Raw genomic sequence first — 25,590 nt, forward strand, 5'->3', positions numbered from 1 at the left:
GGCGCAGCAAGAACAGTCCAGGCAGGGGCGGCGAAGGTCATCACTTTGGCGAGCACACAGGGCTGAAGTAATATCACCTCTCCTTCCTTTTGGTTTCGAGAGGCGGCGAAGTTTACCATGGGATCTCCATAGGTGCGGCGAAGTTTACCACGGAATCTCCATAGGCGCGGCAAAGTTTATCATGGGATCTCCATAGGCGCGTTGAAGTTCACCATCGAATCTCCATCGGACTTCAGGGGCGCAAGAATAAGGAAACAGATTTCCATGCATCAGACTTTCCGTTCCAACCATAGAAGGGGACAATAACGGGAGTTCATCAATCTTTTAAAATTGCATTTCTAATTCCCGTTCATTTGTTCAATTCAAAAAATCCTTGCAATAATCTTTAAAATTCACGTTCATACGTTTCCCGGCAAAAATTCCTTCTATTCTAGTTCATGGGTTTTCGGCAGAAAATCCTTCTATTCTAGTTCATAGGTTTCCCAGCAGAAAATCTTGCCGGCTTTCCTGTCATGCCTTTGTCCTGTAACAATTTCTTTCCGTGTTTTTGTGCTGTGACTTTTGAGCCGAGTCTTTCATTTTATCATAATATTGCTGTCTATAATATTTGCAGTCGTAATTCAATATCCTTTTTTATAAGGATGACAACATAATAATTTTTCTAGGCTTTTATTGAGGAAAAAAGTTGAAAAGCTATTTACAAATTATATACATGGAGCAGAGCTCCTGGACACAAATTTACTGTGGCATTTCCGAAAGATAAGTGTGTGCTTTTTTCCAAGTAACATACAGTTATTCTTTCTTGTCATGTGATCTATAATATCCAGACTTCTTTGTTAGAATTGATGCCGTAAGATCATGCGACTGGATGAGGATGAATTAATATCTCAAAATATTTATTGATTTTAATGGGAATTCGGCTTCATTAAGATATTTTACTGCGCAGTATGGACTCATTTTATAAATAAGGATTACATTGCTATTTAATGAAAGTTAATATATATGCGAAGAGTTAAGTTAATTATGTGAAAGAGATTATTTAAAGTTCTCATCTGTTAGAAGGGCTAGTCTACAATAAAAATATAATTCTCTTTAGGTTCAGTTTTAAAATCCATTTAATTCTATTAAGCTATTATTTAGATGTTACACACACACAGGTACGCAAGAACCTGCAACCAGGGACGCGTGTGCTGTTACCCGTGACTGAGGACCTCCGTTAACACTAATCATACCATAACGGGTCAAGAAACCCGTTTTTGTATGTTGTATTGTATTGTATTGAAAAGTGTTGGTATGTTTAGTGTTAATAATAGGTGTATTTTGATAAAATTTGGGTATATATATTCTAGTACATGGTAGATAATAGTTTAATGCTCAAATTTGAAATATTTTTATTTTTTCGAAGTATGCAATTTTGCAAGGTAAGCGAGGACTTCTATACACAACATACACACTTTACACAGCTAATTGAAGACCTTCAGTAGAAAATGTTGCATAGCATGCATTTTTGCAGAACTACTCTGTTCCAAGTCATTTAAATTTTGAAGCATTTAGTTAGGAGATGTTTATACTTTGTGTTTTACATTTTATTTAAATGTTATCGCAAAAAAATTAATATATTTCGTGTTTAGGTGCTGAATTTTTTGATACCTTTTTGGTCCTAGAAATATGACAACTCGAATGAAAATTAATAACCATACGGCAAAATAGACTTGACTTTATAGCTTTTTAAAAATTATATTTTGTTAAAATTTAAGATACTTCCCTTCAACTCTCAAATACCATACTTTTTTTTTTCATTTTTTTCTTCATTATTTTGCTTATGTTAGGGCACTAAACTCTGTCGCGGATTAAAGCTCATCCAGATTCAGATCAATAAAAATAAACTTATTTGGGAAGTAAAGGCGGTCGGCGCGCACTGCAGACTACATTGCCAGTACAATTCCTATAAAACTGGAGTTCCTTGCGCATGACGGATATTTTGTTCTCATGATATTTAGTTTTTTTTTTTTAATTTGGTTATGCTTGCCATTTTTATAAATATTTAGTTAGGAAGTCTGGTTAATTTTTTATTGACGAAACTTATAACATGTTCATAACTAAAGTTGTTTTCAACTGAACTAATAATAACGAAATAACTAATAATAACAAGAATAAGAAATAACTAAGCAGGCCCCAAAAAAATTCTGAAGGAATGAGCGAAGGGGAGATAAGTTTCACTTTCACAATCTTTGAGGGTGGAATTTTAGTGGGTAGAATGATGCCCTCTCCTTCAATGGAAATAACCCAATGTGACTCAACTTAAAAAGAAAGAAGAAAATGTTTAAAAGAGAAGTGTACCCCACCTCCTCCACGTGTCATTTCTATTGGAGCTGTTTAGGAGGAATCAATCAGTTATATTTTAAAGGGGTTGGGGAAAAGAAAAGGGTATGGGACCCCTAATACAGCATCCCAAAATTCGGCACTTAATCTGATCTAATCTTTTTCGTTTTTTTTTTTTAAGAAATTTATATTGATAAGACAAAAAAAAATTAGCTATTGTCTTTTTATTCTGTTGAAGAAACTTACTTTATTTTATCTTTTAAAAATAAAAAAGAAGCTTGAAGGAAAAAAAAAAAATCTGTATCAAGGGAATCATCTGTTTCTAAAGCAGTTTAAAATAAAGTGAGAAGTAAAAACACCTGCATTTCCAATGAACAAAATAAAGAAATGGAAGTTGGAAAAAACTGATCAATCAATCTTGACAGCTCTGCTTGTGCTTTACTGATTTGCCCCAAATTTCCCTCCTCTCTTTGACCATAAATTGGCCACACCCAGTTGACATTGAAACTACCACGTGGACAATAAAATGAATTTATTCCTTTTGCGGTTTTTTATTCGATTCATTAACTTTTTTTATTTTGCCGCTTTTTATTTTTTCTTCTTAATTGTTGCTTGCTTGTTTTTTTTTATCGTTATTAGTTTTTAGCTTGTTTTTTGTTATTATTCATTGTTAGTTTCTTAGCATTAGTTGTTAAAAAAATGTTTTTTTGTAGTTCCCTACTAGCTTTTTTTTTTTTCTTGCGAGGTAAGCGTCTTTTGTTAAAACAAAATGTTGTCTAAAAGAAAAAACGAGAACTATGATCTCGCTCCAAAGAAGAAACGATTATTTCTTCTTCATAGGATTCTGAGTATTTCTTCTTGATTATATTATATAGATTATTATTTTGATTAGTAAAATTTCTCTTAAGATGGGCCAGTTTTAAATTCACCCCATCATAATCTACGATCGAAACTTGACTAAATTTATTGGTTTTTCTGAAATTAACAGTGGAATTGAATTATAGTAATATTTGGGGGCCATATTGGAATTTCCAAAAGAGATCCGAAGTTCGGCATTTCGTCAGTCCCGTGAGTGTCGGATTTAGGGTCCTATTCTTCATTTTCTGTTCGCTTAAATTACAATTGCCAAGGCGCTAAATAGATTTATATCTTGCGATTTTTCCTTAAGCTAGGGGTGGATACAAGATGCATACCTTTTAAATTTTCTCCTTATGCATTGTTTTTTTAAAATTATTATTTCGTTTATTTATTTTCTTACAGGCTGCTGCCGAAAAATTGCTAAGAATTGGCGATGTTCTGCAGTAGATCGCGATACGGGCGAATATTTCGTCGACTTCGTTATTAATTTTTTTTAATAGTCTTTCTCTCAGAAAATTATTTCATCTTGAATAACTTTCCTTGACAAATTTTTTTGCTACAAAAAAATATTTCGTCAGAAGCGCCGCTGCATCGAAAGCGCCGCATGTAAGGAAAAAAAACCAACTTTTTTTTCGATAGCGCCGCGGCTCTTCCGCCGAAAAATACGGTAGATGATAACTGGATAAAAAATAACTAATAATGATAACTTGAAAAACATAATACTTTCGTTTAAAAATTAGCGTTGAAAGGGTCTCGGATATTTGAAAAAATCGTAGAAATAGTTGGGAAATTTGGTGCTTCAAGAATTTTAAAAATAATAAAATAATTTATAATAAAAAATGGAAACATTGATGAATACTAGCATTTTTATTTATTTATATTTTGAAATGTGTCAAAGCATTATTCATTAACAATTAATAAATTCATTGTATAGGAAAATGTTTACTGTTTGCATTATTGCAGAAAGGTCACTGTCCTTATACTATTTATGGGCTTGATCCTTCTGTTTGACGGTTCATTTTGAAAAGTGAGGGAAGTCTCTCCCCCACTATGCTTTGGAACAAAGAAACATTGGTGCCGGTAGGGCACAAAAAATGGGCCCTGCCTAATTTGTGAAAAGATGATTCTGAGAAATTCCCACTCTTTCTGCTTTTCCGCACGTTTTGCTCCCTTTGAAAAGTGATTTTTATTTTGAGAAACTTCTGTTGTACTTTCTTATTGCTTAAAACTGTATAAATAAATGTATATATTTTTTTTATTATGTTGGGAAGTTAGGAAAATCATTTACACTTATTTGTTTGCTCGAATGTTGAATGCATTACTTGGTGACAATAAATAAGAACAAAAATGAAAAAATAAACAACTTCTAGCTTATGTAACAAATAGACATTTTAAATTTAAAAATGATAAATGAAATGTCAATTTAACTGCTTTGAAAATAAATTGAACTGTAAAAATGACTTGAAACTGTATTCGAAATTTACGAAATAACCAGGAATGCACAAACTCAATTTACAAATACAAGCTGAAAATTGCAAATTTTACTTTGTTTCATTCTAAAAATTTATAAACTTTTATAAATTATCAAAGGAAATATTGCTGAGTTACAAAATGTAGTCTGCATAGAATTGGATTGAACGCAAGTTTTAAGCAATGCCAGAAATTATTGGTGTTAACATATTCCTTTCATTCCTTTTCATTTTTATTTATTTATTTTAATTTTTTTTACATATGTGCCCATTTAAATTAAAGGGATTTTTTTCTCCCTTTTAAATTTATTTATTAGTGCAACAGTGTCCCTGAGGTTAATACATTTTTTTAAGAATAATTTCAAAATATATATAATAATTGTTGAAAAGCGCTGTTTACTTATTACAGTGGAAAGTCGCGTATCCGGAATCGGCGTGACTTTCCGAAGTCCGGATAATCGATTTTTCTGTATAACAGACCCCCAAGGTAAACAGAGATTAAAATGATCTGAATCTAAGAAGCAAAAATTAAATAACATTATTTTTCGGGCAATAATGTTTTAGTATTCGAATGATATCTAACCAATCAAAAACAAAATATTAAAAAAAAAAATTATTATTGCTATTATAAAAATAAATATAGGAAACTAAAAAAAATTACAGTTATGAAAATATTAATTGCTCTCTCCGCCATTTTGAACTAGAACGTTTCAAGCAAGAAGGGGAAATTCCCGTCATTCATTCATTAAGGTGGGTAGGTGAAGAAGCAAAATTCATTTCCTTCTTACTTGTCATTTAAGTTGAAGTGGGGGGGGGGAAGTGACAAGTCCTTATTTTCTCTCCTGTCATTGGCTATCAATCAAGCATAAAGGCGTGGCATGCTGATTGGGTTCTCTTTATTTTTTCTTGTGTGACTAAAGGGGATTCCCCCTTCACTTTAACGTTTGCTGTGTTTACCCTATTTCACAGTACTTCTTTCCCTAACACTTTATCAAAAAGGTTCCAGGAAATGCCTCTTTTACTAGCCAGCTGCACAGGAAAGAAGGGGGAGGGGACTCAATTATGCTCTTTTGAAAACAAATCTCCCCCCCCCTTTCCTGCATTCCAGAGGAGGAGCGTTACTAACGGTATGGTCTTGGTAGATCTTCTGTTCTCTTTTCTGTTGATTTATGGGTTTAATGCATAGATCACTAGAAGCTAAGAAAGGAAAAAACCTGTCAAAATACTTTTTTTTAATTTTTTTTTTTTTTAAGAGAGTGGGGAAGATGAAGAAATGTTTGTTTATTTTGATTGTTAAAAAGTGTCCGGGAAATTGACCCTTCCGGAAAAGGGACGTCCGGATATGGGACGTTACACTGTATTGTCAATGGTTAGGAAGTTCACACAGAGAAATTTATATTTAAGTTACATAAAGGTTTTTTCTCTCATTTTTTAAATTAAAAATAATAGTTTTAGCAGAATTTAAAGCTTGAAAAAAAAATAAGAAATCAGTTCAAATAATTTTTACAAGCAAATATAATTTTAAAAGTACAGTGTATGAATTAAAAAATCTTATTTAGAATTGAAAACTTTTTTTCCAATTGAAATGTTTAGAAAACCTTTCTGAATTTTTCTTTTATGAATCTAGACAGCGTACGTTATTTCCGTTTTCACAGTATATGTTTAGAATTTTTTCTTAAAGATAAGAAATTTATAAATAATGAAAAATAAAAAAATAAAGAAAAAAAGACGTAGACATTATAAAAAGTTTATTTACCAACCTTTTTAAACAATGACTGCATAATTACTTCGAAATTTACTGGAGCACAACTATATATTTTAAGTTTTAGTTTTTTCTTCTTTTTTTTAAATTTATAATTTTAAAGTTTTATTTTAATTTCACTTAAACTACAGTAATTTTGGTGATAATAGCTAAAAGTTTTTTTTTGAAATAAATTACTGATAAATTATTTCACACTAGCTGCAAAATAAATGCACTGTTTTTATAGTTAAGATTGCAATACAAAAAATCTGCAGTTAACTTTAGAAAAACTACCAAACAACTTCAGTTCTGTAGAAAAACTGCAGTGTATTTTTAGATAGGTCTTCCTATACTTAAGGTGTCAGAATTCGTCGAAAAAAGGATATGTTCATTCAGAGAAGGTACGTTTTTGTGTCTGATTTCATAACTTACTATATCGTTTGCACTAATTAATAAACATATTTGAGGTCACTTCCTCAAACCATTAAGATTAAATCCTAGAAAGAGAAGACCTGATCAAAAATTATTCAAGTGGTCCGTTTATTTTTTTGCACACAATAGAAGATTATAATTCATAACTCAAAGCCTCTACGATGTTTATTATATAGTAATTTTTTCATGATTATTGAATAAAAAATAATTAAATAATTACTTTTTTTAATAAAATGTATTTTTTCTCGGCAATTTTTTAAAAAAAACTATTTGCACTTTGTTTATCACGCAAAAAAAAAAAACTTTTAAGTGTCATTAGATTACATCTGAATTTTTGCTTTAAAATAACTTTCTCAATCAAGTAAGGTTTCTTAAATAATTCTCTCGATTATTACACTTATCTCATAAAATAATTTTTTTATTACTTTGGAACGATTAACGAGGTCAAATTTTTACTCAATAAAATGTAACTGTTTTTCAAAAGTGAAATTTTTACGCATGACAACAGTAATTTAAAAAATAGCTGTTTTATAGGGAATCTGATGCAGATTAACCAAGTAAATCCTTTGTTTTTTATCAGTATTTCTGATACACTCATGAAAAACGCAACTCAGGATGCCCTATAAAAATATTTTTCATGAAAAAATAATAATGAATTCAAAGATTTAAACTATAAAGAACCTCTAAAACCCATTTTTTATTGTAGCTTGTTATTTCCCCCCTACTGTAAATATATAAAAGTGCAATAAATATATAAAAGTAAAATAAATAAATGTATTATATTTTCAGATGTCATAAATGAGAAATTTTTATTAATCATCGAGTTTTAGTTGATAATTAGAATTTGCATCTATGTAGACTAAACAATTGGTATGGCATAAGCTTGCTCGAAAACGGTTTTTTAATATATTTGTTTTTAATTATACAAAATGTTTTTAAAAAATTTTAAAAGTTGAAAATTTAGCGAAACTAAAATGGACTCTTTTAAATTTAAATATTATTTTAAATTAGTATTATGTACATTAATTTAAACAAATTGGGAATTATAATTAAAGTAAAAAATGTTCCGAGCTAAACAAAAATGTTTGTTTCTTACTTTTTAAAGGGGAAATAATTTTTTTTAAAATTCAAGTGAACAAATAGTAATTGTAACTCAAATTGTAAAGGTATTTTCCGCAGTGAATGTTATACTACTACCTCCTTGCGAATTACCTTATGGTAAATTAAAAAACGTTTTTTAAAAAATTTTCCGAGTTTTAGAATTTATTTTTTTACGTAAAAAATAAATTGCTAAAATTTTAATAAAAAAATAAATCTACAAGGATTTTAGACTGAAAAGAATGCTGGCGATCCACCCTCAGAAGAAACACTTGCCCGGCTCTAATCGGTCAGTGTAGACAAGTGACTAGAATAGCACTCACAAGAAGCACATTTAAAAAACCCGCGAACTCCTCGCTCCTTCCTGCCGAAATGTGAGATCAAACACATTGTGAGTTTTGAAGGAATCCACTAATCTGAAAGTTAAAAAGTGTGAACTCCAAGACCTACTTCAAAAGTTTTCTTCTTTTTTTTTTTAAATTTTTTTTTAATATTTTCAATTAATTTATTTTCCAAAGCCACAGAGAACATCATTAGTATTTATGTCAGTCGTTTTATCCACGGTTATTTACAGCGTGATGACAACATAATAAAGAAAAAAAAATATTTGTTTCCTCAGATCTACAAAAAAACTAAGAATCTACTATATTTCTTAAGATTTGTGAAATTTCATAATCATCTCATAATTTTATGAATAATTAATATATCATAATCAACTACAATAATCAATAACAAATCATAATCATTTGCAAATACAGTCATTTTTTAATTAATTAAAAAAAGTAGAATACTTAGCTTTCTTTGTCGATTTTTTTTTTAAATTTCAAGTAGTGATATCATTTGGTAACACCATAAAACAAAAACAACAACAACTTTAATTATGTTCCTAACATTATTTAATTTTTTTACATTGCTTTGGATATTTTTGAAGAAAAATTTAAGTTTATTTTTAAAAAATTATTGTGATTTATTTTGATGCTTGTAGATTTTATATTATTATGCTTGCAGGTATTTTTTTAAATTCGATTACCATACCTTTCCGAAATTGATGATTTCAAATATGCCTAAAAACGGATAAAAATGTAATATTTTGGAGTAAAATTAAACACGTTATTTTGATTTTTGATCATGCAGTCACATTGTAATTAGCGATACTATTTCACACTTTTTATTAAAATCTTGTCTACTTTTTCAAAGAAATTTTAAACCAACTTAAAATTGTTTAGCATCATACTTATTGAAAGTTTTGAACTCAAATGATTATGATTATTCTTTGATTCAATTTCCAAAAATCAAAACTCACTACACTTTTATTATATAAAACTATGAGATGAATTCACATGCTAAACATTAAACTTGTTTATCTTACTTATCTTATTAAAATTTTTTGAAGAAATTTTTCTAAATTTGCGTTTTTGTGAAAATCCTCCTGAGTCTTACCCGTATGATAGAAGTTTTGGCATCTTTTAATTTTAGTAGAGAAATGAAATTTAAGAATGCGATTTAATTTAAATTTCATTACTCAGAAACGATTCAGCCGATTTCGCTCAAAATTTCGTATTTTATGAATAATAGTAACGTACTTTGAAATGATGTACAAATTTGTATACCTTATGATTTAAACAATATTTGACCGTCAGTAAAATAGTCCATGAAATATGAGATACTATGCAGAAAGAGAAATTAACAACAAAGGACTTAAATTTTCTTTCACTCCCTACATTAATTATTGTTACCATATTTTTAGAATTGCAGCTTCTTTCCTTCATAATATTGTGATGATCAAGAATCCAAAATTATGGATGAAAAAGCATGTTTCTGCAGAGAGAGAGGCGTTTACGTTTTTGCTTTTGATTTCGTAACTTAAATTATCTCTTACGTAATCTTATTATCATACCAGTTTTCAGCCTCATGAAATATTGTGACTGCATCATAGTACGTGACAGTGTACATTTAACAATTTGCAATCATATACACGGGGTTGAAAATGCAAACCTAATGCCAGAACGTTTCTAGGGGCAGACGCAGATGCTACATCGCCATCCAAGCGGCAACGATTGTCAGAGGTAGAATAATATTGATAATAAAGTAGGAATCCACCAGAAATTCAAACCAAACAGAAGATCTTGCTTTAAACAAGCAATGATTTTTCTGAGTAGTGATGAAATTACCGTAAGTTTTGTAACATGAGCACTGCCTAGAACCTAGAAGACATGCCGACGCATAGCCAGGAAGGCATGCCATTGCTTGTCTCATCATCTGAGATTCTGAGCGCTACTTAATGCCCATTCTCTTAGCATTTGGTTTAGCATTGAGCATGTGAGAATCATTAGAAACTACTTCAAGAAAAACTGCTTGCTTGTTGCAATAGGTTAATCGCATGCAGTAAGAATGGCCCCTTAAATATGAAACTACGGGTAAAATCTTAAACAGGAAAATGATATTTTATTTTAAGCTTAGCATTTTTAAATTTCATCCTAAATGAATCCAGATTTTCCCTTCCAATGATAGAATCTTAGTTTAATTTCATTTTGAACAGCCCTTGCGCGTAACTGTCGACGCAGTACCTGCATCAGACTCTAAAAAGCATCTAGTTAGGATTGCATTTCTAATTAGCATTGCTATTTCATCCGAGTTAACCTTCCAAGCTATTATTTCTTCTAGTTTTGATTAACTTTGTATAATTTCAAAATGAGTTATTGTTTCTATTTTTATGAAGTTTTCTGACTGCAACACTTTCAAAACTTGATTTATTACTCTATTAAAGTACATTAAATTGTATAAAAAATGGATGCATTATATTGTCGATAAAAAATATAAAATGTTCCAATGATGTGTAAGGAAAAGAAAAACACAAATGAATTTTAGATTATTTATTTTTCATTTAAGATAAGAGGATGTTAGTGAAATAATGGATCTATCCATAAGTTTAAAGTAAGATCGGGTTAGTAATTTTTTAAATTTGTATATTTATAATTTTTAAATAAACGTATTTTAGGAAAATTACCTAATTTTTTATCTCAAGTGTCTGTTTTGTATCAGGATTTCATTTTAAGGTCTTTAAAATGAAGAAATTTAGTGCAGGCATCTCTGGACCAGACTATTTTATCAAACGAGCTCAGCTTCTGAAATTTTATTGTGTATAAAATGTTCAGACAAATATAAAACAGTCGACTAATTAACGAAGAAATTTCCTTACAAAATTATTTGTTAGCACACTAACACTAACATCACACTATTATAATGTAAATCTAAAATCCAAGATTTTTAATAATGTAAATAAAGTAAATAAATAAGGAAATATTCCAAAAGAATTTTAAAAAAATCAGAAAACTGGCTCTGTAATATTTTTGAATTTAAAATCTCCTTAGTAGCAATTTTTTATTAACCTTCACGGGAATTTTTGCAAATTGTGTTGTTAATGCAGGGTGGCTATGGTCCAGAACTATTTAAAAAGTGATAACAAAATGCTATTGTTTAAAATTTCACCAATTTCAATTCCACTCTCAAGGTAAGATTTTAACAATTTTAACATACATATTTAATTTACTACTATTTTTTTGTTGTTGATTAAAATGAAAAATTTTGATCCGTTTAATATTTTCTTTCACTTTGTAAAATTTTCCAGACTCTTGCAATCCTGTGATAACTTCAGGCGCACAGTGCGCAAAATGATATTGCGAATTCTCTGAATAACTTCGGGCTAGTGGTTAAAATTTTATGTACTAGGATTCTTCAGTCTCCAGCTAATTAAGCATGGACTATATTTTCTCCCTGGATGCCCTTTGGCGAGGGTGAGACAAGGTTGACTAATAAAAATAGATTATATTTTAAGTTTTGAAATTAGATACAAAAACTTACTTTCTCTGAGTAAATAAACCCCTTTTTTTTTTAAACGGATGTGGATTTCTGATGAATTTTTGAAGATATGGAGGGTATTCTAAGCTGACCACCGTCCTCAGAAAACTAAACAAAAAAAAGTGCTAAAATTTCAAAATGTGTATTTGAAAGCCCAAGATTAACGTTTGCAATTAAAAAATCTGAGAACAAAAACCCCTCGTCGAGAGTCTCTGAAGAGGATGTATATATATTTTAAACAATTGAATAGGCAAAAGGATAAGTTTTAGAACATTCTTTTAAAAAAATTTCTACCAGTTTAGTTTTTTGAGGGTGCTGGTCACCTTGTAACCTTTATAGAAAATATGGCCCTCGTTTAAGTAGGAATGCAATCTTTAATGTTAATTTTTTTACATGTTTTGCTATATCTCAAGAACTTTTTAAGCTATTCGAAAAGTTTTTACACACATTCATAAAAATTGTTTATTCGAATTCCTTCGGTTATTATGAATTCCTTGCAAAAATTAGTTTTTAATAATTGCTTTTATTCTTCTATTTAATAATTGTCGAAAAATTTATGAATAATAAAGTATACATATTTTTACATCCGATGCAGTGATAAAATATAGTTTCATTGTGAGGGAGAAACACTCATTAACTTTAAGGGGCCTACACGCCCAAGCGCTTTCATATCTAAATTATTGGAACTATATTTTCCAGATTGCGATTACACCTCATATTTTCTAGATCACAAATGAAAATCAGTCTAAAAAAATATTGTCTTTATTCAGACAAGGAACACTTTTGAGTCTGATTTCGTACTTCCAACATCGTCTTTAGTTTTTAATTAGTAGAGGTGAAGCCTTCGAACCATTAATATTGAATCTAAGTATATGAAAAACAGATCATTAGATAATAATGTTATATAGAGTGTTCGCTTTTTTTTTATTTTGGGAAGAATGTTCTTCTTTGAAAAATATACTTTGACTAAGAGTATATACTTATACTTTCACTAACAAGGGAAACTAGGGAAGTGTGACTCACCAATTTTGAAATAAGCTAGTAGGATGTATGCCTTATGAGGAATAATTTTAGGGGGCAACATTCGTTTCGGCCCATAGAAGGTTCTGTGAGAGATAAAAAATAAATCAATGTATAGAAAAATCGGTATTTTATTACTTTAATGCAGACTATTAGTTATTGTAATTGTTTCATACTTCAATTAATTTTGTGGTACTTTCACGTACTATATAATGCATATTTATTGTCAAAATTGATTTTGAAAATTTTATATATCTGTAGTTTTTCAGAAAAACCTGTTAGGTTAATTTAAAAAAAAAATTTACATCAAATTTGTTTAATTTTTTTTCCAAAAAACTTTCAAAATTAATTGTAGTATGTAATTGCAAATCAATTAATTAATTAACAATTAATTCATAATTAATTAACAATTAATAAAAAATTAATTAACAATTTATGAATAATTATTTTTTTGATTAATTTATCAATCAGCAAATTAATTAATTATCCAACTAATTACAAATTAATTGGATTATGAGACAATTACAATAACTAATAGTCTGCATTGAAGTGATAAAATACTGATTTTTCTATATATTGAATTATTTTTTATCTCTCACAGGACTTTCCATGGGCCGAAACGAATGTTAATTAATTTATTAATCAGCAAATTAATTAATTATCCAACTAATTACAAATTAATTGGATTATGAGACAATTACAATAACTAATAGTCTGCATTGAAGTGATAAAATACTGATTTTTCTATATATTGAATTATTTTTTATCTCTCACAGGACTTTCCATGGGCCGAAACGAATGTTAATTAATTTATTAATTAGCAAATTAAATAATTATCCAATTAATTACAAATTAATTGGATTATGAGACAATTACAATAACTAATAGTCTGCATTGAAGTGATAAAATACCGATTTTTCTATACATTGAATTATTTTCTATCTCTCACAGGACCTTCTATGGGCCGAAACGAATGTTGCCCCCTAGAATTATTCCTCATAAGGCATACATCCCACTAGTTTATTTCAAAATTGGCGAGTCACACTTCCCTAGTTTCCCTTGTAAGAGTACTTAAGATACAGTGTGATATTATGAATTACTAGAAGACTCTGTTCCATACTCGCTTCGTTCTCCAATCCTCGCAATTGCCTGTCATTTTAATATATATATATATATATAAATACAAGAAAATGCGAAGAAAGTTCCGGTTTTTACAGGTTTTTTTAATAAATAAATTTTCATCTTTTTTTTTTTTTTTCCTTTTTTTTTTTTTTTTTTTTTTTTAAATTTAAAACTGTTATTTGTTATTTTTTTACTTATTATTTCTCCCTCCTTTTTTTTCATATGTCTGTAATTTTTCTTTGTTTTATCTTCTTTTTGAACTTATATATATATATATATATATATATATATATGTATATATATATATATATATATATATATATATATATAGTGGCTACAAGGTGGCTAGCTCCCTGAAAAATCTAAACTGGTAAATAATTTCTTTAAAGAAAATTCTGAAGCTTATCTTTTTGCCATTTCAATTGTTTAAAAAATATATACATCTTTTTCAGAGATTCTCGACGAGGGGTTTTTGTTCTCAGATTATTTAATTACGAAGGTTAATCATTGGGTTTTCAAATACATATTTTGAAATTTTAGCACTTTTTTTTTTAGTTTTCTGAAAATGGTGGTCAGCTTAGAATACCCTCCATATCTTCAGAAACTCATCAAAAATCCACATCCGTTTAAAAAAAATGGTTTATTTATTCAGAGAAAGTAAGTTTTTGTTCCAATTTCAAAACTTAAAATATAGTCTATGCTTAGTTAGCTCTCAATCAATTCAGACTGAAAATCCTAGTACATAAAATTTTAACCACTAGCCCGAAGTTATTCAGAGAATTCGCAATTTCATTTTGCTCACTGTGCGCTTGAAGTTATCACAGGATTGCAAGAGTCTGGAAAATTTTACAAAGTGAAAGAAAACATTAAACGGAACAAAATTTTTCATTTTAATCAAAAAGAATAGTCGTAAATTAAATATGTATGTTAAAATTAAGAATACTTCAGTGACCCAATTTGTCATCATCTTGATTAAATAATATAACTACAGATGAAATCAGACAATGACTTGATTTAAGAACTTCACTTAGAAATTGTTCGAGGCTTTAACTACCAAAAGTCTTTAACGCATTTATTGGATTTTATTAGTTAAAATACTATGGCATGATAAATATGTAGTTGAGAAAAATATCTTCGTTAATTTGTATAACCATTTCATCACTTTTCTACATTTTATACACATTTCTTTTAAATTTTTTGTAATTAAATAGATTGTAATTAAATATCAAGAGCAAATTAGCTTGTTTTATTGTAAATGTCTAACAGTTTTAATGTTTATTAAGTGAGAGTAATTACATTAATCATGGAAAGGAATTTTTTTATGAGTACCTAAATGTTCGATGAATTTTATTTTATATCATATATTTGGATTAAAAAGTTAATTAAATTAGATTTTAATTTTTAAAATTTTTTACAAAATTTGAAGAAAAAATATTAAAAATTTATTTTAATAAGTACGCTTTTCATGTTAAAGCATTGAGACGAAAATAAAAATAATAGTATAAAACAATAATAATGTGAAATAGACTGAAAATAATGAAATATTAATTATAAAGTAAACTAATAATATAAAAATAATATTATAAATTATAAAAGCATTAAAAAATTTTTAAAAAAAATACTGTGGATAATCATTGTAATAATTATTTTTATTCCCTTAGTTATAAAAAAAAGAGAGAGAAAAGCTCATCGATTGAGACTGGTCTTCCAAAGCCTTCTTAGCATTTGTTTGGAAATAATTCTTAGGGGGTCGGGGGTCAAAAACCAGTTTTACTCTCCCCTCAACTAGGAGGAGGAGGGAGTGTTACTTCCGCGTCATTGTAAATAGTCTGAGAATAAAATAAAGAAAAGAGGATACCCTTTTACTACCCGCTAAATATTTATATTTGGAAAAGTATGCATGGAATATGTAAAGTTTGTTTGAAATACATTATTATCAAAATGATAATGTTATATCTAATAAAAAGAGATAAACTGAAAACTGTCGAGATCTGTACTTGGGTATTAATAAAACATGATTTCGTTACAGAAAATTACTTGAATGTTTCTCATCTAGTTTTTATGATATATTTTAATTTTTATAAACTGTTGTACTTATTCTTCTGCTTTGTGAAGTACTTAAATTAAACACTTTTTAACTCAACTCTTCAGAGTAGTTTTGAAAATTACAAGAATCAAACAAAAAGAGTAAATAAATAAATTAAATAACTACGATAGTTGTTTAATTAAGTAAACACGTAGCTGTTGACATGGAATGATTGAATGAAAATGGTTTTTAGTCGCAAAATAAGTAATGGAAAATTCTTTAATTTGTACAAAGAATTTTGTTTTATTTGAAAACTATATAGGAGATAGTATCAGTGGTTCTTACTTCTTCTGTGTTGCGAATTATATGATGTGTTTACATTTTTGTAATAAAAATAAGATTAAAAAAATTATATAGAAAGAGAATTTTTAATTTTCGGTTTTAAGGTTAGCTACTGCAATAGTGTACTCGTTTTAGTACATAAATGTTCGGCTTTTTCCTAAGGAGACGAAACAATGTGTTATAAAAAGAATTATTTACTTTATTATTTATTTTTAAAAAAGATACGCAATGTGTGAATTTATTATGGACAACGTAGCTAGTTCATATGATTTATTTAAAAACATGCTTGAAAACTTTAAAAAGATAGTTCTTAGAAAAACGCGTTTGATATCCAGCATCAGAATATTCTCTTATCAAATTGATAGTTTTTAATAAAGAGATAAACTCACTAACTAAACATCTTAAAACTATTAATAAAATAAAATAAAAAAGAGGATGAGTTTATCATTTGTAGGTTGAAAATTTCACGTGTAGATTTTTTTGTTAAAGAGCAATATTTTTTTGAAACGTAAAATATTTACAACTAAAATATATTGGTTTCATGCTTTCACTTATTACGTATTAGATAAAACTAAGTATTCAATAGGTCATTCAAGGATATAAAGGTCACTCATTAATTATGGAATCATAGAATTGGAATTATGGAATTTGAATTAAATTATTGTTTTTATTTTATGTTCATTAAATTCTAGATGGAAAGTTTCTGATAAAAAATTGGAGTCCAATCATATATGATGACCATCGTGATTTCAACTGTCTTACAGTGCAAAGTTATTCTCGGTTATGTTAAATTATAAAAGTAGAATGGAACATAAAGACAGAAATTTTTTTCTGTAGTCCTTTGTAATTTTATATTATGTTATTTGTAGGATAATTGTGCTGATATATTTTGTGACAGAGAAGTAAAGCCTTATCAACTGTGACATAATAATATAATTTTTTTTATTCTATGGAATTCAAGCGTTTGTGGTAATTTTAAAACTTCAGCTGCATCTTAGAAAAGAAATTATTTATATAGTATCTACATAAACCGCATTTTTTTCAGAGATGTGTGGACCACCGCACTGCCGCATTGCGTGAGGTGACCAGGGTCCTCAGAAAACTAAAAACTGGTAGCAACATTTTTTAAAAGAACATTCGAGAGCTCACCTCTTTAACTTTCTAATTATTAAAAAAATTATTAGAGAATCTCTGCAAAGTATTTCTATTCTCCGCATATTTAATTTTATGTATTTATTTTGAAATTTAAGAACCAGTTTTTACTTTTCTGAGGGTGTAGGCCAGCTTAGCCAGATACATTCATGCCTACTTAAAAAGGATCGTAGAGACTGACTTTACTGAGTGGTAGCAAAAGGATAATAAAATTAAGAGAGAAGTTGTGAGTCAGTGGATAGAGCACTTGCCTCTCAATGAGGTGAACCAGGTTCGAATTCCGGCAATGGTTGGTTGATTCTAATTTTGCACTCGGCTCGCACTGACCACAGTACTGAGGTAAAATATCCTCAGTGATAGACAGATCATGGGTTAAAGTCCCCTTTCAATCAGGCTAACAGCGGGAGTTTTTCGTGGTTTTCCTCTTCATGTAACGCAAATGCGTGCTAGTTCCATCAAAAAGTCCTCCACGAAGTCAAATTTCTCCCAATACTTGATCCATGAGTTCATTAGTCTCCTGGATTGGGTTCAAAATTGGAAGGATATGGAGATGGTTGTCATGGGTAACATTAGTTGTATACCCTAAATTGGGTCGGCTGTTCGGTTATAAAATAAATAGAAAAAAATTATAAAAAAAATAATTTTAAGATTATTTTTCCTAATTTAGGTTATGTTATCGACATAGAAATTTAATACTGTCCAACCAACAGATATTACACACACGCGTATATATATATACATATATAATTGGAAATATCTTCAATTTATATTAAATACCTCTGTAATCAAAGTAGAACCGAATAAAGATACCTTCAAATAAGAGATAAGAAAAAATAGGATCATAATTTTTATTAATTCCTCCAGAGGACTGCAAACTATTTTCAGATGTTTTTTAATTAAAAATACTACAATGGAATTTTCGTGGTCAATAAGTGTGCGCAGACAACAGTGAGAAACTGTTAGACCAATATCTTTTCATGTTAGATAAATAAATAAAATTAATACAAAAGAAAATACTGTTTGGGTGTTTACAAGTAAAATCTTTTCGTTAACTGTAGATTCGTATTTTTCTAAATTTAAACACTTTTTTTTTCAAATAAAGAATTTGCAATCGAATGCTGCGTATTTTCTGGCAATTTAATTCCATAACGTTACTGTAATATACATTTTTAAGCTTTGACCTAGAAGAGTTCAGGGTGTTCCGTAAAAATGGCAATTTATATGTTTCTTTAAAAATCTATATCAAAAATGAAAACTAAGTTTATATATTGGAGTTTGTAAATTAGTATTTAAGTGATTGAAAACAGAAAGCTTATCGAAATCTAACAAACTATAATAGAGGAATGTGAATGTCCAATAAGCACAAAAATAAGTATTGTTGAGGTTTAAATGTAAATATCTTTTTAATGATCATTTTTCACCTGTTATCTGTTTCTTTACATCATCAAAACTGTCTTGTTTTCTGTTTCATTTGCTTCACTGTACTATGATTTGTTATATTTCGACTGAATTTCTGTATTTTTGATTTTTACCTTGCTTTAATATTAATATTTGACCCCATATAAACACATTTTTTGTCTTCAATTTCAACAAATATTAAAAAAATAGTTTTTAAGGGTGGTATTTACAAAAACTCTGAATGACCTAAAAATTAAAATTTTCATGCCGATCATTAGTAAGTATCAGAGCATTACCAGTCAGTCAGCAATTTTAAAACTAATGTGAATCAAAGTCTGATGAATAAAATATCACAAACAAAGCCCCAAAGCATAAATCAGTATCATTTGGATGATTATTCATTTTAATAAAATTTGCTCTTCATTATCATTTAAATAAGCTCAATTAGCCATGTGTAATTAAGGTCCACGATTGGCTGTGTGTATTGTAGGTCCTCGATTAGCTTTGTGTATTGTAGGACCACGATTGGCTGTGTGTATTGTAGGTTCTCGCTTCGCTGTATGTATTGTAGGTCCTCGCTTCGCTGTATGTATTGTAGGTCCTCGCTTGGCTGTATGTTTTGTAGGTTCGTGATCGCCTGTGCATATTGTAGGTCTTCGGTTGTCTCCGTGTAAGAAATTTTTCTCTAAGTTCTTTAGAATCATACAGTTCTAGTTTGAAGGAAATATCTTAAACCGATTTCCCGCTTAATCTCAATTAGATTGCATTAGAATAGCAAAAAGTTAAGTCATTTTTTTTATTTAAAGCAATTTATTTTGAATATTAAATTTAATTACAAAATATGTTTAATTTTAATTGTCTAAAAACTTAAATTTTTTCGAACATGTAGTACAAATAAGTTCTAAATAATAATAGAGACTTAAATAGTGTTTTAGTCTTTAAAAAATGCCAGACATAAATTTTTAAAAGCGTCTAATGTAATTGCTACATTACTTTATCAGCAAAATTAAAAAAATTTTATTGCAATTTATTAAAAGAAGTCTTATCATACAAGAAAGAGTAAGAAAAATAATTTTCTTTAAAAAGGGGGTAAACATTGAAATATGTGTAAGCCGAATTTCTAAAAAGCTGTTTTTTAAAAAAGTAATTTATGTTAAACTTAAAGAAATAATCAAAAAAGAAGAGCTTTTTAAGATAACTATTTAAACTTAAATCACTATATTTCAATTTATAATGACTAGATAACTGCATTATTTTTCATTAACAAGTTCTTCGTTACAAACACACAAGCACCTTCAGTAAAATAAAAGTGAAGAAAATCATTAATTTCTCTTAAAATTGTCTGAAAACGTTTCTATGCATTTCTTACATATTAAAAAAGTAATTAAATTATGGATGTGATAATTTTTCAAATAGGAACAATTATTTATTCCTATACATTAAATGATGAACTTTCATATATATTTAACTGATAAAATGTCTGTTAACCAAGTGTGTAAATATGTTTAAGCATTTCCTTAATTTATTTCATGCTTATTTGTTAAATACGAAAAAGACGGTGAGTGTTTCCGAGTAGGCAGTTTCTCGGTGCAAACGAGGACCCCCGCTGAACGTGTGGTTTAATCGACCAACCGAGGACGTCGTTTTTGCACGCATACACACTTCGACTCGGCTCATTATACATAGTGTTTATAAACACTGCCAATCGAGAATAAAATTAGATATTGCTAAAAAATTTTCTGGGACTATTTCATGACCCCTCGAGTCCGAAAATAGCATTTTCTAACCAAGAACGTACTCGGTTGGCACGAGGTCCTCGGTTACCGGTGTGTCCTCGGTTGTAGGTCCTTGTCAACACACGCACATATTTATAAAATAAAAATATTAAATAAACTAGTCTTTTATTATTCTAATTAGGACAATTAGAAAAAATCTTTGAAAATATATTCATAGTTCCTTCTTTAATACTAAGATAAGAATTAACTTAGGTTTTGGAATTACCATTGAATATTTACATGAAGAATAAAAAGTAAAAGTGAAAAAGGAATTTAATTTTTCTGTTAGTTTCAAATAAATTAAAGAGAATCAAGTTTCTAACACACTTTAACTTTTTATTAAGTGATTTTTTTGAACCCATTGTATGTTCAAGTTGTCTATTAATATTTTCATCAATTTAGATTCAATGATAAAATATTTTTTTTACAGGAATATATATTTAGGTGAAACATTTTCCTGTTACATGAGTGTACATAATGATAGTCAACAGAAAGTCACTGCTGTTCATGTACAGGTACTTTTTTTTATATACATACCATAAATTAAAATTGAATATATAAAAATAAAATGTGTCAAGAATGTTGTTCCTGTATTACAAACTTCAGTACATGTCTTTAATTTTTTTAAAATTTTATGTGTTTTTTCAGTCTAACAAAATGTTAATGCCTAAAATTGTGGATGTCTCAAGAAATACACTTTTTTAAATAAATAATCTGTCTAGTTTTTATTAACTTGTGGCATTTTTTACACTGTTTTTTTAGTAATTCTGTTGAGTTTTACATTAGAATCTTTTGTTTAAATTTTTATTTAATAATATTCCTTTTTTTTTTTTAAATTTAACTTTCTTTGCATTTGCTCCAATTAAAACATTTTTACTTTTGATTTTAAAGTTCATATTTTGATTTCAGTTTTATTACAATTGAACAAATGTTCAAAAGCTTAATCTGTATATAGGTTAGTAATAAATGTGTGGTATTTTAACGGGTCGAAATATGAATGAATTAAGTATAAAAAAAAGAGTGAAGAGTATAATTTAAATTTTAAAAACTTCTTTTGATTATTTGTTTATGCATTATATTAGAGATAAGTGTTTTATGGTAATTAGCAAGTGACTACTATTAAAGATGAGTGTGATTAAGCAAGAAATAATAATAAGTGAAAATTGCAAAATAAAGTGCCATTTAGAGCGAGTAATATTTAGGTGCATCTACCACCAATAATTACCTTTTTCAAAACTAAACTGTCTTTACTTCAAAATAAGTATTTTAAATTGATCATTGAATAAGAAACAAAAGAACTTGAATTTGTCTTTAAAACTTTTAACTTAACAAAAATAATATATGTTTTTAATTTAATTGATTTTTTTGCCATTTAGTTTATTTTAGTTTTGAAATGTATTTATCTAATTTCAGGCTGACCTTCAAATTGGAATGCAAAAGATTGTTTTAGCTGGCCAACGAGGAAATTACAGTACTTTCACTGAATTAAATCCTGATCATAGCGTTGATGATGTAATTCACCATGAGGTCAAAGAAATAGGTACTCATATGTAAGTATTTGAAATGTTCTTTATAAATTTTTGGGCTTAAAAATTCAATAAATTAGTAATTTTTATAACAAATTTAATAATTTTTGTTGTTTATATTTTCAGTTTAGCTTGTACTGTGAGCTACACTACTGTAAATGGTGAAAAAATGCATTTTAGGAAATTCTTTAAATTTCAGGTAACATATATTAAATGTGAGTGTGTGTATAAATATAAATATATGTATACATTGCATATATATATCATGCATCAGAAATATTTGCTTTAAGTCTAAAAACTAAGTTTTTAGTATTTAAGAAAGAAAATAATGCGTGTATTTATTTTCAATTTTTTTAGCTATGCATTTTTCTCATAGTTCTTTATTCTTCCAAAATTGTTTCTATTTTTAGGTATCAAAACCATTAGATGTCAAGACTAAATTTTACAATGCTGAGGTGAGTCTTGCTTATGATTTTGTTACTGAAAATACTAGTTCTTAGATTAAAAAAATAATACTTTTAAAAGATAAAAAATAAGTGCTTCAGAAGTGGTAGTAGTTTAGAAAATTAGACTACTTCATTGTGTGTTAGACCTAAATTCCTTGCTAATTTATATGAAAAATATTTATAAAATTTCCTTCATACTTTTGTATCTGTTGAAAACTTTTAATTTTTTTGTTTACGTTAAAGTGAAACTACTTGGGATAAATTGCTATAGTGGTCAATTTAGACAGGTAGTAAACTCATAGAGAGGATGCGTCATTTTTAGAATCATTTCTGATACAGTGAAACCTGTCAAGTTGACCTCAATTATCAAGAAGAAAATTTATCCTGTATAATATAAAGAAGCAAAACTTTTGTAACCTAATCACCTATTTGTCTCATATATTGACTATTAATTATATTGACTATTGGTGTCCCATAATCATTTTAGATGCTAATGGTTCTATCTTAATTGCATATACAGTGATTTTTCTTTTTAACTACGTTTTCAATTCGTTTAGTGGTTATATAGTTTGTTTACAATGTAATAGTTTCTTATGAATAATAATTTTTATAACTTTCTTCTTATATCCATTATTTGTCATATAAATTTCTCTCAATAAAAATTTTCTTTCCCAATTTCTTAAAAAAAAACTGACTCTTGAATAATTTATAAACCTGTGAAGTTAAAATATTGTTCTTTATAATGTAAAAAAAATAGCTTTTATAAAGTGTGAAAACTATTTCTGTAAATCAGTGTTGGAACAGAATTTCTATGTGTTTTGCACATTAAAATAGTTCTTCATTTTTCAACCCATTAATCACTTAAAACTATATGCAAGATTATAATTTTTATATATTTTTGCTGTATGAGGCCACCTAATTAGCTTAGAGAATAGGAGTAGCAATAAGACACTTATTTGTGTATGATTTTTATTATTTAATAACAATTATTAAAAAAATTGTATTTGTTTTGTTTCAATCCTATTTATTTTGTGTGTTCTTTTGATACCTTTTTATTTTTTTCTCTACACATAATAATTTTCATTTTTTTTCTTTTATGATTTTCATCTGGTGATTGTATGTTTAAGGATTACTGTGTAAGTTTCATTAATTTTATTTTATGATTTTTACCTTGTATTAAAAATATTATTTTGAGCATATTTTTATTGTTTAAATATTATAAGGCTTGGTACAATCCTTTAGACCTCCTTAATTTTGAGAAACAATTTTAGGGCCCTTTAAAATTGTCCAAATTTGTGTCAAGAATTAAAATCTATCTCTATTAATGTTGTTGTGTAATGTTTATATGTATTTTAATGTCTTTAAATAATATGGTTCATAATTTTGATTTATTATGTCAATTAATCTTAATAAATTTATTAATTTATACTTTATGTAATTACACAAGCCTGCGAAATCGAACTTTTTGAAAAATACAAGAGAAATTATTGTTGATTTATATGTTATCTATGTTATTTGATAAGCTGATTTCGAAAATGAGAATAATTTTTCCCAATCACATCAGGATTTTTTATAAAATCGATATTAATGTTATTACTAAAATCCTATTTGGAAAGGAATTCTCTCAAACAATTTTGCATGTACTATCCGGTAACTGTTCTCGTCATTCATTTTGATCTATGTAAAATTTAATCTTGTGAAAGAAAATTGATTTTTTAACTGTCAGCTAATTTTTTGAAGGTTAAAATGAATAAGAAATGCTGTTACCAGACCGCACAAGCCACCTCTGGTCGAGAGAAAAACAATAAGTTCCTTGTGTTCAAACTTTTTACATCAGTTTCTAGAAGAAAATCACCAACATACCATTTAAATTTGTTTTTATTGAGATAACTTACGTGAAATTGATGATTAACCAAAAATAACAAACATTGTGTATGTGTACATGAAAGTTTGAAACAAATAATAAAACAAACAAAAGAGAAAAGTTTCTATTTAAGTACATACTCGTTTTCCTCTGAAACTTATTTTTGATGATCTTCTTTTATGCTTAATCTCAGGTTTATTCCGGGCTATCATCCGACAGTAGTCAGCAAGCATGTTCTTGTCCCATCTTCCTTGATATTTACGCTCCATATCTCTGATATCTTGATGGAACCTTTCCCCTTGTTCTTCGCTGACTGCTCCTAAATTCTCAGGGCAAAAGTCCACATGTGAGTGAAGGAAATGCACTTTTACACTCATGGAGCAATCCAACGTTTTAAATTTGTCCAGCATTTTCATTACAATTTCCTTATAATCAGGATCCCTGTAATTACCCAGAAATTTACTGACGACATCTCTGAAAGCAACCCAAGCTTCTTTTTCCGTCGCTGTCATGTTAGTCTCAAATTTTTTATCCTTCATGAGTTTGCGGAGTATCTGGACCAACAAATATTCCTTCTTTCAACTTAGCTTGGGATAAACCTGGAAACTTTGCACAGGTATTTGAAACAATTGCCATCGTTTGGAGCACCCTTGACAAACTGCTTCATTACACCTAATTTTATATGTAGCGAGGTAGCAATACTTTTTCCAGATCAACTAAGCTGTTTTGAATAAAGTTCTTGGTGCCTGGGTCAAGATTTTGTCTTTTCGGCCATTCTTTTTTGACCCAATGTTGAGTCTTGTCACAGCTGTCCCACTCACAAATGAAACATGGGTACTTTGCAAATCCCCCTTATTGACCAAGAAGCATGGAGATAACTTTCAAATCACCGCAAATGGTCCAACTGTGGTCGATATATTTTATTTTGTCCAGGACGAGAGCCAGGTTTTCGTAGCATTCTTTTAAATATACTGAGTGTCCAACTAGTACTAATGCATACTGGCTCCCATGTTGAAGAAGAACAGCATTGAGGCTTCTTGTAGATGAATCTATAAACAGTCTCCACTCATCTTTATCGTAGATGACATTAAATTTGCTCATCAATCCAGGAACATCATAACAATAGGCCAAGTTCTCCTCT

General features: G+C 28.5%; 1 protein-coding gene across 2 annotated transcripts in view; it reads left to right on the forward strand.

Annotated features, from left to right (window-relative positions):
• The window catches only part of LOC107437476 (trafficking protein particle complex subunit 13), a 108,182-nt gene that overhangs the window by 44,577 nt on the left and 38,015 nt on the right, over positions 1-25,590 (forward strand). For both annotated transcript variants that reach the window (XM_087155297.1, XM_087155298.1), the window contains exons 3-6: positions 21,044-21,128; positions 22,027-22,163; positions 22,266-22,338; positions 22,550-22,594. In XM_087155297.1, coding sequence (XP_087011423.1) covers positions 21,044-21,128; positions 22,027-22,163; positions 22,266-22,338; positions 22,550-22,594 — 340 coding nt within the window. The remainder of the gene's footprint in view (positions 1-21,043; positions 21,129-22,026; positions 22,164-22,265; positions 22,339-22,549; positions 22,595-25,590) is intronic.

The sequence above is a fragment of the Parasteatoda tepidariorum genome, chromosome 11 (genome assembly GCF_982258835.1).
Source record: "Parasteatoda tepidariorum strain Cologne lab strain chromosome 11, Ptep-v5.0, whole genome shotgun sequence".
NCBI lineage: Eukaryota > Metazoa > Arthropoda > Arachnida > Araneae > Theridiidae > Parasteatoda > Parasteatoda tepidariorum.